General features: G+C 38.1%; 4 protein-coding genes across 4 annotated transcripts; 3 read left to right on the top strand and 1 right to left on the bottom strand.

Annotated features, from left to right (window-relative positions):
* Positions 1-289: 289 nt before the first annotated feature.
* Positions 290-2777, top strand: c7h22orf39 (chromosome 7 C22orf39 homolog). Its single transcript, XM_059337335.1, has 3 exons — positions 290-404; positions 1618-1785; positions 1919-2777. Exons 1-3 carry the CDS (start codon positions 375-377, stop codon positions 2048-2050), a joined length of 330 nt encoding a protein of 109 aa, XP_059193318.1. The 5' UTR covers positions 290-374; the 3' UTR covers positions 2051-2777.
* mrpl40 (mitochondrial ribosomal protein L40) lies at positions 2749-6346 on the bottom strand. Its single transcript, XM_059337333.1, has 5 exons — positions 6084-6346; positions 5842-5922; positions 4304-4459; positions 3390-3471; positions 2749-3261 (listed from the first exon to the last, which is right to left on the bottom strand). The coding sequence occupies exons 1-5, from the start codon at positions 6143-6145 to the stop codon at positions 3034-3036; spliced, it is 609 nt and encodes a 202-aa protein (XP_059193316.1). The 5' UTR covers positions 6146-6346; the 3' UTR covers positions 2749-3033.
* Positions 6347-6439: 93 nt separating this feature from the next.
* On the top strand, positions 6440-12271 carry acaa2 (acetyl-CoA acyltransferase 2). Its single transcript, XM_059337332.1, has 10 exons — positions 6440-6630; positions 8201-8367; positions 8509-8637; positions 8863-8979; positions 9102-9249; positions 9402-9577; positions 10493-10622; positions 10750-10820; positions 11355-11509; positions 11601-12271. Exons 1-10 carry the CDS (start codon positions 6615-6617, stop codon positions 11680-11682), a joined length of 1191 nt encoding a protein of 396 aa, XP_059193315.1. The 5' UTR covers positions 6440-6614; the 3' UTR covers positions 11683-12271.
* Positions 12272-13014: 743 nt separating this feature from the next.
* Positions 13015-16773, top strand: rpl6 (ribosomal protein L6). The gene is made up of 7 exons (XM_059337910.1): positions 13015-13039; positions 13795-13938; positions 14036-14134; positions 14344-14487; positions 16120-16168; positions 16295-16479; positions 16590-16773. The coding sequence occupies exons 2-7, from the start codon at positions 13795-13797 to the stop codon at positions 16740-16742; spliced, it is 774 nt and encodes a 257-aa protein (XP_059193893.1). The 5' UTR covers positions 13015-13039; the 3' UTR covers positions 16743-16773.
* Positions 16774-17310: the final 537 nt, after the last annotated feature.

Genomic DNA, 17310 nt, shown 5'->3' on the forward strand with positions numbered 1-17310 from the left:
CAAAACTCAAATTAGACATGCTTTAGCAATAAGCAGAACATTGTGTTTGATTATCCAGTTTTAATTAAGACAGTGTAATGGCAGGATAAAACTACCAGTCATAAGCAAGTATTATGTACTTTGTACCACCATATATATATAGATATAGATATAGATGATGGAAGAAACACAAAAATGTCAAAGAATAAATTAGCATATTTGTCAAAAACGCGTTTTTGTAGAGTAGCTTTAAATGAATTTTGAACAACTGATTGCTACAAGTTTATAGCTGTAAGTGGATATTTTCAAAGTAATGGCTGTAAAAATGTGTGGTAGCGCTTTTATTGTGAAATTAAATTGAACCGGAAGTATTGTGTTAGCTGGCGCAGCTAGCAATGGACCAGTCTGGACAAGCAACGTGGAGGGTAATTTGTAAACAAATTATATTGTAGATATATTATAAATTATGTTATTCTGATTATAATTAACTTGCCTTGTTCTTGATAGTCCTGATAAAGAATGAGTAGTGCCAGATCTGACCCAAACAGTTAGCAGGGTGATTAGCTATCGTTGCTAAACTGCCCTAGTAACCTTAGCTAGCATCAAGCAATGACAGTGAACGACACTCGAGGAGGCTTTAACAGAAAGTCTGAGTTATTTATCTGATTCATTGTGGCTTTGAATCTAGCTTTGCTAATAAAATGATATAAAACTTCGTGTTAATGCGGGTAATTTTAACGCTTAATCAGCCACTGAGGAAACCGCTTCAACCAAACATGAACGACCTGAGGACAAATATCAATATTGTTCTACTGTCATGGAAAAATATAAGACCACCCTTGTTTTCTTCAATTTCTTGTTAATTTTAATTTCATTTTAATGATGATGATTTTTGTTATCATCAAGAAAACCATGGATAATGGCAAGATATCAGTTCTTAAATTAAACTCTGATGATCTATTTTTGATAATTATATTTGTCCAAACAAATGTACCTTTAGTTGTACCATGCATTAAAATAAACAAGAAATTGAAGAAAACAATGGTCTAATAATTTTTTCCATGACTGTATTTAGAGCAACAATAAACACTATCTCAAGCGTCAAAGAGTGTTACAATGTTTTAGAGGGCTTCTGGTTCCTGGAGGAGTAATTCATTATAATGTATCTAGAAACCCAAAGTTTTAAATAAATTAGATATGATTAAGTAAATAATCGTGAATAACACACAAATCAATGCTATAAATGTTTTAATGACCCCCCCCCCTTTTTTTAAACACAGCTCATTGGTATAAATAATCCAGATTATTAACAATAACTATTGCAATTAATTTGATTTAATTTAATTTCAGAGTGGTCTTTTTAGTCTTCAGAGTACCATTTTCCAATGATAATAATGTATTTTTATATATTTTTTAATCACCAGTTCTCAAGTTAACCAAGACAGCCTTGAATGAGGTATAGAGGAATTTAAACCTCACTGAAGCAAAAATTATAGCCAGCTGCACAAGTGAAGCACATCCTAGTTAAATGTTCAGGTGTAATTCCACTAACCAGAAAGGTAGAATTGGATGGGATCAAAACATAATTTTTTACTCTGCTTGGTGATGATATATGTTTTGTTTTTTCTGGTTTTACAGCCACCTAGGGTCTGTGATGCCTACTGGAGTGAATTCAAACATTGCAACAGCTTGAGGCATTCTTTTCACCACTATTACACCTATGGCACCTCCCCATCCTGCCAGCAGTGGAAAGAAGACTATATTAACTGCACAGAGTGGGAGAAACACAGAGGCGCAGCGGCCAAGGTACAGCTGCAAACACTCGCATTCTCAAAGACCTAAACTTGTATTCTAGAACATCCACCCTGAATAGTGCCAGAAAGTTCACGTTAACATACATTAAAATAATAATTTAATAAGTGATGTATCTGTATTGCAGGAAGCCCTGCAGAGGAGTGAGAGGAACAGAGTGGCAGAGCAGAGAAACTTCACCCCAGTGTGGAAACTGAGGCAAGAGCCTCCCAGAGACTGGCACATGCCCCTGAACCATGGAAAGCCTCAGGACTTCTGAACTGTCACCATTAACCTGCTCACTGTGCTCTGTGGCAGCCAACGCAGAGTGAAATTAAGATTTGAGATTCTTATCACTTAACTGACTAAACATATGAGAACCACATGCTGGAGACTGTCATTACTTATTGCTATCTCAAGTTGTATCTAGTGAGCTGCTGTACGAAGAAAGAAGAGTGGCAGCCTCTAGTGGTCAATGCTGAGTATGACAGAATCTATTCATTCAGATTTATCTACTTCAGCCTGTCATCTCTGCAAAGGCAGTGTTTTTTTCCCCTCTATCATCATTTTCCAAAGCTTGTGTAAACTGAAGCAAAAATTCTAACGGCATTCACAGATTTGCTGTATTAATTAAGCATTAATTGCCTTTTTTCTGTTCAGTGTAAGGAAAGGGTAATATTGGATTAGTTATGTAGTGGATTTATTTTGAAGATTTAACGCATTCCATTCAGGGAATGAACGATCTGTTGTGCATTGTTTAAATTAGGGTTAAATTAAAAGTTGAAGCTGCACTAGAATGTACCAACACTTGATGGCATCTAACAGGAGCGCCAGATACTCCTTTGTGATGAATATATTATATACATGATTGATACATTAATAAGACAATTCACCTTCTCCGTTTGTGCAGTGTTCTGCCTTTATATAGTCGATTTTGGCTTTACTCTGAAATAACACAAAAGTAAATTATTCTGAACATATTGTGTCAATAAAAAAGTACATTTTTATTTTTCGCTTTCCTCTGTGATGTTTCATACAGGAGATGTGAAGGGAGGAAAAAACCATGCAGAATTTCCATGAATGTTGTTGCATTTGATACAAACATGAAACACTGGAGATGACTGTACAATTCAGAAAAGAAAAAAAAGCATATTTGCAAAATTGTCCTTCACACCAACTAGAAAGGCTGCATCTTTGACTTACATACAAACACTAAATGCATGACAGTACACTCAGGCTGCGCCCACAGCTGTTCCCTGTCCATCACTGGGTGTAAACTTTAGTGATGTCAGTGTATTTCCCATCAGGAGCATCATATTGGGGCTTTGGCGGTGTGTAGGCTGGGCCTTCATGACTGAAGGGAAACAGAAGAGGGTCTGGCTTCAGTGCTGCCTTGTACAGCTCCTCAGACTCTAGCTTGAGCTCCTCCAGCGCCTCCTGCTGTGCCTTTAGTGCAAGTTCAATAGCCTTTACTTCAGCCATGTGCTGCTCCTGCAAGAACAAAGACAGAAGAGCACATCAAAAATAGCCCGCTAAGTGTACATGATCGAGGGCAGAGATCAGAGGCAAGATGTTCTATAAAAGCTTAAGTGATGGAGGTGTTATGAGTAAGTGGTGACCTGTTTGTATAGAGACCACTCTTTAAGCAGCAGGGCTCGACCCTCACTTTCGTCAAATGACAGGTTTGGTAGAGAACGTTGCCTTTGTAGGAGAATAAGAAACAATTTATAGCACTTCAAAGTCGCCACAATAGCAAGGAAAGAACAAAAGGTACAGTAAGTCAAAGCAGGATGAATGATACATAAAAGATGTCCACAAAATGTTGTTATAATGTGAATCTTTAGGGCTAAAGACTATTAACTGTTGGAATATTACTTTGGAAATTGTTTAGGAACACTTCTACTGGCTGTTCCAAACGCTTAAAGCCTTTTCAAGGTACATTTTCAAGTTTTTCCAGCACCTTACAGCTGCGCTAAACTACATATTTACATACAGTATACTGATTATTTAACATCTTACACCTCATTAAAATTCAAGGGTTTTTAAGTATTTCCAGCACCCATAGGAACTCTGCAATATAGGTCTTTCTGCAAACCTGTTGAACAAGAGCTGCACATCAGATTAAAACCAAACCCATGAGTCTTATGAACTCTGATGATACTGATGACAGTGATACAGCTCAGGAGTAAGCACGTATATCTCTTATTGCTGCCGTTCTTTTTTTTTTTTATTATGGTCAAAAAAATGCCATCATTAAACCAAAACCAACATGATAAAAGTTTTTAAATAGTTGTCTTGGTTCCGATTCTGACATGCTTCATCGGGCTTCAGTCACAAAGACCAGTAATACTTTGTTGGTTTTGGTGTTTTCAGTATTCAGCATTTGTGACAATATAAAAATAGCAAAAAACAGCAACTTCATTCTTTAATGTATGTGACCAAACTTGAAGGTATGTTAACAATTACTCCGCAAGACAAATCTATCATGACTACTTGTAAATTACTATGTGGACAACAGAGAAATGAGCTGTACCTTGTTTTATCCAAGCATTTGGCCGGAGTGGAAATGTCCTCTATGGGGATGAGCTCAGGTGGAACCTTCTCCAGCCTCCTGAGCTTCTTTTTCATCCTTTCTCTTACCTGCTGTTCCCTTTTTGGGTCCACTTTCTTTTTCTTTCTCGGCTCCGCTCTTAAACACAAAATACAGCTATATGTGAGCATTTTGAAACAGATGGAAATGTATATTAATATAATATACTTTGATATTGTGGGACGTGAAATGTGATATTGTCTCAGATTTTTCATAATAATCTCAAAATCAACACAAATCCCATGATATCTTTATCATTTTACAGTTAGACTTCATAGTAACATTATTTTACATTACAGTTTTCTGAGTTGACTTGAAACTTAACCGTGTTTTAAGCGAGGTTGGACACAAATTTGTGACTTTATCAGGATAATCTAGCTCTGTTTTAGAGCTTTTTTTCCCTCAGCTGTACAATCTGGATTTAACATCATGTAACTGCTGGTGGATTCACTTGTAAGGGGTCCTAGAGACCTCTGCATCATGACCTTGAAATTCCCTTTAACAGCAGTGCACAGAAAGATCCACAAACCAACCAGTTAATAACAAATAATACTGGCCACTGGTTTTCTGTGCCACTTAGTTTGTTTAACTAGTGTTGAAATGATGAGACAATTAATCGATTAGTTGATCAACAGAAAATCAAAGGATCATAGGCTTCTATTTCATTGGTTACATGTTTGGGTGATTTGAACACATCACTTTGTATTCTGCAAATTTGATGTTGACGCCGTTCAACTTAAGAAAACAACAACAAAACAGGTGGACAGGTGTAAAAACATTACTAATAGTTTATGATCAGTACTCAGTAACAAACAAAATAATCATCCAATTGACTGACAATAATACAGCGAGTGCAAAAGTATTAGGCCACGTAAAACAGGACCACTAGATGAGTAGCCAAATGCAGGATCTGTCTTAATTAATACTACATTTGTAGTGGATATTCCCCAATAAATTCGCAATTAATCAAATCACCAAAAACCAACTGACATGCAGTGAACCTGGGGCTGGGGTTCACTGCAGGCACAGGGTCCTCAGGGATGTAAGTTTCAAGGTTCATACACTTTTTCAGTGATCAAATTCAAGCACTTTTCAAGGTCTTTCAAGGTCCATTTTCAAGCTTTTCCTGGACCTTACAACGGTTGTAAGTTGCATGTTTTAGATGAGTACTTACATGCTAAAAGGGGTAACCTCAGGGGTAAACTCAACCATACCAACAGCGATGGTATTACGCTTTTAACAACCAAAAGTACAGTTTGCTAATCTCAATATTCAATTTAGTATTTTTTCATTGAACGTGTGATTATCTATAGTCAGATTGAACGACAAATACAGCAAGAATTTCAAGCATTTTCAAGCACTTTATCCAAAATCCAAGCACTTTTCAATACTTGAAAATACAACATTAAAATTTGAGCATTTTCAAGGATTTCAAGCATCCGTATGAACCCTGAGGTTTATAATCAGCCTGATGATCCTACCTCAGCGGAGCAGATGTCTTCAGTGTCATCACTGGTGCAAACCAAGGACTCTGTACAGCATGATGCTCTCCCAACAGAAAGCTGAAAAACGATACACAACAAACAGGTCAAAACATGCCACACTGAACCCCGAGTGTTTGTAAACCACAGGACTGATTCAGCAGCATTTCTGTACTCAATAACCTTAGCCGTGTTAGCTCCGGGCAGCTAGCTCCCTGTCAGCAGGGACTACAAACACTCACCGTGACGGAGCGGTGTGTCGGGATAAAACCCTGCAGACACAGCGCGATAAAGCCCCAGACATGTTTCCACTGTGCGTTGTTTCACCACAAACTCATACTCGGTGTCAAAAATGTTCACATGTAGTTTTTTTCACTAGTCCCCTTGCTTGAGTGACAGACCAGACGTGGCGCGGGGAGATGACGTTTCCTTACAGTCATGCTCACAATTTCACGGACGCACTTTCGCGTATTTTGTCTGTGCAGAAAATTAAATATAAAGCGTTTAGTATATAATATTTTGTGATTACAATCAATAATTAAAGATGCAAGACATTCATATTTTTTTGATGACTCAATGATGTCTTTGTTTGACTTTATATGTAACATTTTTGTCGAATCTTACTAGACGAGTGAAAACGGCACTATTTAGGGGAAAGGTCGCGTTGAAATCAGGCTTTTGTATCCAACACTGACCGATTGATTCAGTGCACCACCAGAAGATACCTGTCCAAGAGCCTGACCCTGACAGTGGTGATTTGTTGATACTGCATCATGGCACTTCTCAGAGGTAAACATACACTTTTAAAAAGGAGAAAATGGAAAAAAAAAGAAAAAGGAATGCAAGTCGGCATAGTTTTAAAACTGTTAATGTCAGGGTTGTCGTTGTATTTCACCAATGTATGTATCTTCAGTAGTCTAGAATGATCAGTGACCCATAATGAACATCACCACTTTCAAGTCGACTTAATTTAAATAGAAATGCCACGAGTGTTTTAAAGCGTTTTCAGGTGACAACGTTACTTCAAAAGTAGGTGAAAGGTAACAAGATGGTGCCAAGATCATTAACAGCTGTTAGAAGCACCAATTATCTTTAGATACTTTAAATTCAAACTATAATAATAATAATAATAATAATAATAATAATAATAATAACAATAATAATAATAATAATAATAATAATAATAATAATAATAATAACAATCTTACTTATTCAACTTCTGTGGCGGAGGAATGATTCTTCCGAGTCAAAGTGGTAATACCAAGTTCAGCATTTCACATTCTATTCAAGTAAAACATATGATCAGAAATATGTATCAAAGTAAAAAATATGAATCCCCAAATTACCTAATTCAATGAAAATTAGTTAACATTTGTTCCATTTACAGGTGATGGCATTTTATTTTTTGATGAAAACGTATTGGTATTCAGTTAAGTAAGACATTACAAGAGTGTCATATTATCATAGCAAGTATCTTATTGGATTATAAATATTGAATCATTAACGTGTAGTCAGCAGTGTGGCGGGTAAAGTTGAACTACTTTAGGGACATTGAATCTATATCAAGTCTGATTGTAAGTTCTTAATGTAAAAACACATTTTGAAAAGTAACTAGTTGTAACCACAGATCTTAGACAAGTGTAGTAAAATAAAAAAGTACAATATTAGCCTCCTACATTTAGAGGACAGGAAGTCTGAGTAACAAAAATTGGAAGAAAAAAAACTCAAGTAAATAACAAGTGCCTCAAAACTTCAATACAGTTATTTGTGTACATTTACTTAGGTAAATGGGACAAATTGCACAACACTAAACACACTACCTCCGTCACACGTCAGATGTTACCATTAGGTTATTTGCAAATACGGTGACAGGACAAGGCATTCTGCACCTCCTGACGTGTATTGGCGGTTAGTCAACAGTTCAATGTCTAAAATCTGAGAGCAAATCAACACAATATTTTAAGATAACTATCATTCCTACAACTATGTACCATGGCAGGCTTGTTTATTATGGAACACTGTGCAAGTGTTAAAGTGGTTTGGATGAGGTGAGGATGATTTTTGTGTCTGTTTTTGGTAAACCTAGTTAACTGACCAGGGCGATGACAATTATGTTTAAATAAAACACATTTTTTATTTATTTTTTCCCTCTTTTCAGGGTTTGGGTATGCAAGTTTAAAAGTAAAGATTTAAACACTGACTTTCAAAGAATGCGCCACAATTTTGTTTAACTTTACGTTTAAAAATACTCACCACAGCCCTGTTTCACAGTTAAAATTACAATATTATACAACTCTTTACTCAATAATTATAATTTCTATATTTTTTGTCTGTACTGAAATGCTTTGTTTCTCTGCAGGTGTATTTGTTGTGGCTGCCAAGCGCACCCCATTTGGTACCTATGGTGGCGTGCTGAAGGACCACAGTGCAACAGACTTGGCTGAGCATGCAGCCAAGGCTGCCCTCGCTGCAGGGGGTGTGGCACCAGAACTTATAAACAGTGTCATCATGGGGAATGTCATGCAGGTGCCTAAAAAAAGATCAACAGCCATATTTAACAATCACAGCTACTATTACATGATGAAAGTGCTGATCCAAACTTATGCTGCTTATTTGTTTTCTGGTCCTCACCTTTTAATTCCTCTTTCTTTACTCCCCTTTTCTCAGAGCTCAGCTGATGCACCCTACATTGCTCGTCATGTGGGTCTGAGGTGTGGTGTTCCTATCCCAGTGCCTGCTCTCACTGTGAACCGACTATGTGGATCTGGTTTCCAGTCCATCATCAATGGCGCTCAAGTAAGCACTTCAAGAACAAAGAACCATCTGGCAGAAATACAAATGTTGAATAAACCATAACATTGTACACTTTAGTTTGTGTGTAAAAGGCTGGAGATTTGTCAAAAAGAGCTGGCTCCATATGTTAATAAAAGTACAATATTTCACATATATCAGTTACACATGGTGTGTCCTACCTTTTGTCTTGGACTTTCAAAACTAATCACTGTTACTGTGTGTTTGCAGGAGATTTGCCTGAAGGAGTCCGAGGTGGTCCTCTGTGGAGGCTCTGAGAGTATGAGCCAGGCCCCCTACGCTGTTCGCAACATACGATTTGGTACAAAGTTTGGAGCTGATCTCAAGGTTTGTTTTTACCTGATTTTTTCTACTTTCTAATTCCAAAACACTTGACTCTAATGCACATGAGATGGGCATAAAGACAGCTTCTGATGCAAAGACAAAACCTGTCCCCGTCTGCCTGACAGCTAGAGGACACCCTGTGGGCTGGTCTGACTGACCTGCACATCAAAATCCCAATGGGCATCACAGCAGAGAACCTGGCAGACAAATATCAGATCACACGAGAGGAAGTTGACAACTACGCATATCAGACGCAACAAAAGTGGAAGGCAGGTAAGATGGGTTTCATGTTTTTATATCTTCTTAAAATTGTCCCTGTCTGCTCACCTTCCAGTATTGCTTTAGAGAAGAAATGCTGCTGGAGCTTAGAAGTTAACTTTGCGGCTCATTCTTAATAGTTAAATCATAACTTATTCTGTTCACAGCTCATGAGGCTGGTTGCTTCACGGCAGAAATTGCTCCAATTGATGTGAAAGCTAGGAAAGGCAAAGTGTCCATGGCTCAGGATGAACACCCTCGTCCACAGACCACACTGGAACAGATGGCCAAACTGCCTCCTGTCTTCAAGAAGGGAGGGACCGTCACTGCTGCCAACGCCTCGGTGAGCTTACAGTGCTGATTCACTTCAGGATGTGAGGTGGTCAGTTTATTTTTAGGTCTCAACCCCAACATATGCTGTGGCTGGAGGAATTATGATTTAGGGTTGTTTGTACATCCGTCTGTACGTCAGTCCGTACCACACCACCTCGTGAAGACAATACCTCAATAGCGCCTGGAGGGAACTTCTTCGAACATGGCACAAACGTCCATTTGGACTCAAGAATGAATTGATTAGAATTTGGTGGTCAAAGGTCAACGTGACCTCACATAGCACATTTTTGGACCATAATTCGTGATTTCATAGGCTAATTATGACAACATTTCACACAAAAGTGTAATACAATAAAATAATGACGTGAAAGCCATTTTATATGCAAAGGGTGAAAGGTCAACTTTCCCGTGATCTTCCCCATCATTTTGTTCTGCAAACACACTTTTTGGGCCATTATTTAATGCTATAACTCAGGAACAGTAGGGGTGATCGTGACCATATTTCACATTTTTTCAGATGCTGAATTGCTGACAATAATCTTGTAACTGTGGGGATGATCTGCTGTGCTGCAGGGTTGAAGATGTGTGTTAAGAAGCCAGTTTTTAGAAGGTGTAGCTTTTTTGTAGCAACATCCATATTTAAAGCACAGTCTGCTGTCATGGATACATATGAGTCTGGACAGAAATGGATGAAAAACTGTGAGGCAGTAATCTTAGTTTGTGGTCTGTTATCTTCAAAATGTTCCCATCACATTATATGAAAAGCTAGAAACATTTAGCGAAAGGAGTCATGACTTGTATAATTTCCCGTCTGATTTTCAGTAAAATACATACATATATACACATAAATATCATGCACTTTCTGTTGCTTCTACCTGAAGAATGAGCCTACAATTATTAGATCTAACCATCTCTTCTGGATCAGGGTGTATCTGATGGGGCTGCTGCTGTGGTGATTGCAAGTGAAGATGCGCTGAATGAACACAAGCTGACTCCCCTGGCCAGAATTGTGGCCTATCATGTGTCAGGCTGTGACCCGAGCATTATGGGAATTGGTAAGTGACACCACTGTTATGGGGATGTAATTTAATCCCTTTGAATTAAAAGGAGGGACTGGCTAAATAACCAGTTGTGGTATTTGACATTATAGTAAGAATTTCTGCTTTCTTTAAATCAACCCAGGTCCCGTTCCAGCAATCACAGAAGCTCTTAAAAAAGCCGGTCTGACTCTCAACGACATGGATCTCGTGGAGGTTTGTTACTCATGAATCACCAGTCTCTGTCTCATACATGTGATCCACATGTAACTGGTGGAAGTCGTTCTTAAATACTTGCACCAATATGACAAAAAATAACACAGGTAAAAGTCCTGCATTTAAAAACAGAAGTATTGTCAGCAAATGATGGCAGTCTGAGACTCATATTAATATATCTGACATTGTAAGATTGGTAACAGTGAGGCACTGATGCGTAAGAAGCATTTGACTGTTGTAGCTGTTGGAGGTAGAGCTAGTTTTAAATACTTTATATACAGTTTTGTAGTTTAGTCTTAATATCACATGTCATTTGTAACTGTAGTTGGTTGTCAAATGAATATAATGGAGTAACAAGTATGATATATTCCTCTGAAATTTACTGCAGTAGAAGCTTAAAATGAGAATGCTCAAATCCAATTATATGTACTTTACTTCCAGGCATTGAGTAAATTTACTGTGTTTCAAACATGTTATGATATATTCAGGTAGTTATGACTCAGTTGTGTCACTGGCGTCATTTTCTTTGCACAGGTGAATGAGGCTTTTGCCCCGCAGTACCTGGCTGTTGCAAAGGCTCTCGGACTGGATCCTTCAAAAAGCAACGTTAACGGTGGAGCTATTGCCATCGGACATCCTCTCGGTGCTTCTGGATCACGTATCACTGCCCACCTGGTTCATGAGCTCAGGTAATTTGTCCATCAGTTATTATACATACACATCAGAGAAGAGGTCTGCACTTTAATCAGCATTAAATAATGTTCTCTGTGTTTTCAACAGGCGACGAGGAGGCAAGTACGCTGTTGGCTCTGCCTGCATCGGTGGTGGTCAGGGCATTGCCATCATCCTCGAAAAGTGCTAACTGAAGAATTTGCCAATATCAGAGGAATTAATGTAGAAGAATGTCTTGCACCATTGTCCACTTGTATAAAAAAAAAACACAGGTGACATACGCTAAAAGATTGTTTTTTAAAAAACCTTTCACATAAATGGCAGATTTTCTCTTAACATGAGGTTCTACTGCTCGGCACACAATGAAAACAAAACATTTTTTGCTGCTTGTTACTTTCACTTTTTGTTTATACAAAATGTACAAAACGTTTCCAGTGTTGCATTGGAAACATGTGAAAATAAAGAGCTAATTTGTAACTGTGTTTGTTGCACCAAAGTGCAAGAGAATGTTTGTGTTTGTGCCTGAGACACAGAACTACTGCCTTGGTTACGTTAACATGTGTAGCATATTATTTACTCATAAAATACAGGTTGTGTTTGGTTACAGTAGAGTTTAAAAGGACTCTGAACTCTGATGTTTGCCTTAAATCTTTCTCTATCACTCCATTATGAGGGGTCAGTATTTACAGAAAATATGTCGCCTGTAATGGCTCCTGAAAAAAGTTGATTTTGTATTTCAGTGTCAAAGAATCTCAATAAAAAAATAAAAATAAAATAAAGAGTTAAGGTCTGTTCTTTAAGTTTTCCTGATCAGCCTTTGACAGCAGCCAATGATATTTCTTTTTAGGAATAGCAGGGAATTTAGATTTAACGGACAGCGACTACTAGTTTTTTAGTTTTACTTGTTTTTAGTAGTTTTTGTTCTGACAAATAAATGTAACTTGTTCTCCATAATCAGTCTTTATCAGTTTTATCTATCTTCCAAAGTAGTTCTGATTGTTTTGTTACATATCTTTAAAGTGGTTTTAGACAAACTGATTACATGCTACTATTGAGAAATTATTACTGAATGTACTGTATGGTATTTGATATTAAACACTTTTTCACTCAACGTTTTAAAAAGGGGACAAACTCATTTTTTTGTTCTTGAATTTATAAAAAAGAATGATACTTTTACAACAAATACGCTCTTTTCAAGCGTTGTTTTGTTTGTATGAGGAGAAACTGTTTATATCAATAAATAAAAATTAATGTTTGTATTATTTCATCTGTTGTTTCTTTTTCCCCTTTATGTTTTTTGTCGTCATGTCTCTTTTATTGTGGTCACTGTCAATTATTGTATTCAAAATTAGTATTTTTTAAAAAGGAAAAATAATTACATACCGGTATGTTTCATTTTAAACTTACAGTGATATTAAAGGGACAGATATATTTAGGACTACAAGAACCACCACGCCGTGAAACTCGACGCATTTACGTAAACGTCATCGTGCAGCGTCCTTATATACGTCACATCCCCGGATGTCGGTCTTTTTTTCATAGCAGAGGTAAGAAACCCTTGCCTTCGTGTTACTGTAGGAATAAAATCTGTTTTCATCTGTGCTACAGAATAAAAAATATAGTCTCCAAGTATCAGGAGACGAATCCTTGTATTTAGACGATCCGTTAGACATCGATATTACTAAGATTTATCCGTCATGTTTCTGTAATAATGAACAGTTTGATGTATCTGCAGTCCTAGGCCGCCGGCTAGCCTTCGTACTGCCTGTTAGCTAGCTGGCTAACAGAAACGTGCTATCCTTTCAGTTTTATTTTTCGCTGTTTTAGCACGCCAGTCCGCTGTCTCATTCTTAACTTTACCTTTTGAGACATTAATTGAACATTTGAAAAGATTAGTGGTGGTGAAGTGACTCTTGGCTACTATGTTGCTGACTGCTAGCTTACTACTAGCTTACCTTACTGTCATGCCTGTTCTGTATTCCGGCTGTGGTGTTAGCACTCAACCAAATGCGTTTAGAAACAGTTTGTTGATTGGCTGTTTTTTTACAGTGCACTGTGTAATTTGAATTGGTATCACAATTTGTATGAAGATTTACTGCTACTGATATTGTGCTAGCCATATTTAGTTGATACCAAAATCATAATACTGATCAGTGTATAACGCATTATCCAACTAAGTATTGTTTAGTCTGAAGATAAAAAGTTAACTAAATCCAATTTAAGCCTTTTAACATTATTGACACTACAGATGTAATTGTTGACATTGGTATATTAACCTCTGTTTTACTGCACTTTGTGTCAGATGGCAGAGGGAGACAAAAAGGCCAAGAAGAAGCACGGGAGCCGGAACCCGGTTCTGGCCAGGGGCATTGGCCGCTACTCCCGGTCCGCTATGTACGCCCGCAGGGCTATGTACAAGAGGAAGACCAAGACCACTGAGACCAAGGTAAGTGCAGATCTGTAAAGCCCAACAAAGCAAATGATAAGAACACACATAATTGTTGACTGCATCTTGTATTGATGATGGTTTGCTCTTGTTTCAGATCGAGAAAAAGATTAGGGTGAAGCCCCAGGCAACTGTTGTCAAGACAGTTGGAGGAGACAAGAATGGAGGCACTCGTGTTGTCAAGCAGCGCAAGATGGTGAGTATTGTGACCGCCCTGTAATTGTCAGTATGACAGAAAAAAAGGAATTAAAAAATAAGTGGCAGACACATTTAGAAAAAAATTGAATATACTCATGAGGGAGAAATTACTCCATTGCATACATTCTGTTGAGATTTTTCACTGGATTTATGCAGCACCCCTAGATTCAAAACACTAATGTATATTTTTATGTGTTCCGGCTATAGCCCCGCTACTACCCCACAGAGGATGTTCCCCGTAAGCTGAAAAGCCATGGCAAGAAGCCCTTCAGCCAGCACAAGAGGAAACTGCGTAGCTCCATCACTCCTGGAACAGTCCTCGTCCTGCTCACTGGTCGCCACCGTGGAAAGGTGAGAACCATTTCTAGGATGTCTTGACAGTGTTTTCCATGTTCACTGATAAGCAGAAATGATTTGCACAGGCTGAAAAATGTAAGTGTCTCAAAAAGTTACACAACGCTGGAAAAGCGTGAATAATACAAGGTGAATAATACTGCCCACATGACAGAGCAGCCATTAAAGTCATACAGCATGTATAAGTAACGTTAAGACTATAAAGTCCAATGTGGAGGTTTATTTCCAGTATTTGCTTCCAGAACCAAAGCTTGATCATTTCTCAAACCTCAATTTTTACAAGAAACACAATCTGCGATCCAGATGAAACAAAAGGATGTATCATCCATGACAACTTTAAAGCCCAGAATATGAGCCTGCATTTATTCCTGTTAGTGACAGTTGGCTTGTTGCTAGGCAATGAACACCAGGGCTTCAAAGTAACAGTTGCTAGGTTGTGATTATCAACCATTCGGAAAAAATTGGCAACCAACTATTGGCCTTTGCCTTTAGTGGCAACCATTTTTTAACACAAATCACAACTACAAACATGCTCCCTAAATATTTTATAAGAAAAAACTTTCTGCATTGGTGATGATTAAATATTGCTGTTACTCAGAACCATAGTGGAATTTTGTATACCAGGAATTGGGTAGACATCTGACAACACTTGAGATTCAAATTCTATTAATCAGATGCAACACAAACTACATTGAAATTGTGCTGCTAGTGTAATGAAGCTTTTTTTCTCATTTTCAATATAAAACTGAAACTACGTGGTATTTTAGTTGGTAATTTAAAAGGTGACTAAAAATGGCAACTGAATATTTTGTTTCGCCAAACGTCTTAAAGTGGGGTCCATGAAAGTTTTCAGATTTCATAACATAAAATCTTAACTTCAAACTTATCTTTGTGTGGTTATGTTGTGAAATGTGCTTCATATTTGCCTTTGATACCTTAAGGTTTGGTTCAACAGCTGATTGAATGTATAATGGCATTGCTTTATGGGTATTCTGTGTTGATGGTGCAAATATGACGCATGTTCATACATTTAATACATATTTTCTTTTCACATTACTAAAACTGTTGTGTTAAAAAGGGGGCAAAAAAAACAATAATTCCAAGTGACTTTAATGAGGGAGGTCTCTGGTGTATGCTCTTATAAAGGTCCTCAGCTGAAAAAAGATTGAGAACCTCTGATGTAAATGATATTGACCACCCACCCAGGGGGAGAAAAATGTGGTGCATCCTTATTGTGCAGGAAAAATGTATTTTAACAAGCATGCTTGACACATCACTATAATCACACACCCTCAGTACCACAGACATTGTCCCTCCCTCCCACACTCGAGTGCTACATGGGCAAGTTATGGAGGCATGCTTATGTGCCCACACACACTTTGAGCAGTAGCTGACCTAAATAATGTTTCAGCTGTGAATCTGACAGGCAGAGAGCCCTCCTGATAAAATTAGGAGTGTGTCAAGTAGATTTATTTTTTCCTGTCTAAATAGCTTGGCATGAAAGTGGATTGCAGCTATTAAATGGTCTTATCCAAATGGCACAGTGTTTTTATGAGCTCACTACTTGAATAGTGTGCAAAAACACAATACAGTAGCTTTATACTGAAGATGCCTGTTTTTGTTTTTCAGCGTGTGGTCTTCCTGAAGCAGCTTTCAAGCGGTCTTCTGCTCGTCACTGGTAAGAATTACTTTTTAGTTGTAAAGATTGAATTATGAATGCTTAGGTTAATAAACACAAAGTAGTAGCACTTTCAGTAGGATGTCTCTATCTTCCTTTTCTAACATCTTGTCTGGGTATGCGTAGGCCCTCTTGCCTTGAACAGAGTACCCCTGCGCAGGGCTCACCAGAAGTTCTGCATTGCCACCGCCACCAAAGTTGACATCACTGGCATGAAGATCCCTAAAACTCTGAACGATGCCTACTTCAAGAAGAAGAAGCTGAGGAGGCCCCGTCACCAGGAGGGAGAGATCTTTGACACAGAGAAAGAGGTGAACTACTAGTATATTGTCTTGTAATAATTACTGTGCACATTCAATGACACTTGGACTCCTGAGTTTGATATCTGACTCACTGGTTTTCTCCCCGTCTCCATCTGCAGAAGTACCAGCTGACAGAGCAGAGGAAGGAGGACCAGAAGGCTGTTGATGCACAGCTCCTGCCCCTCATCAAGAAGGTACCTCAGCTCAAAGGGTACCTGCGCTCTTCCTTCTGCCTGTCTAATGGTGTCTACCCCCACAAGCTGGTTTTCTAAATGTGTTGTAATAAAGAGTACCACCGTCTAATGCCCTCTCCTGCCTCGTTTGTTGAGTAATTGAGTGTAAGCATATAGCTCACAGGTTTCCTAACCATTAACTTGCATCTGTCCCTTCAGCAGAATTATGTCTGACCAGAGCAGGGCGTCCTTCTCTACCTTTTTTTATTAAAAAATAAATAAAATAAAAAACCTCCTGAAGACCCAGCTCTTCAGAGTATTTTCTTTCCTTGCACCACACGATAATTCTACTCAAAGAATTGTCACGTGCACTTGTTGCTGCACTAATGGCTCTTACTGCACTATACCTTATTTGCTTTTTTCTTCCTGTAGGTCGCTTTGGATAAAAGCATCTGATAAATGTAATGTGGTATAGCAAAAGCTATAACTTCCAACTTTTATTTGTTTAAATTTAACACAAATTGGGCTTAGTCTGTCCATGACAACTACAAATGAGCATCAGAAATGAACCCCATAGCCAAATAAATGGTCTACACAGGAGCTGCCTGCATGATGCGGTGCCTTGAGCCATATCCAACTTGTTGACCTTGTATATTGGGTGTATGAC

This window comes from Centropristis striata, chromosome 7 (assembly GCF_030273125.1).
Source record: "Centropristis striata isolate RG_2023a ecotype Rhode Island chromosome 7, C.striata_1.0, whole genome shotgun sequence".
Classification (NCBI taxonomy): domain Eukaryota; kingdom Metazoa; phylum Chordata; class Actinopteri; order Perciformes; family Serranidae; genus Centropristis; species Centropristis striata.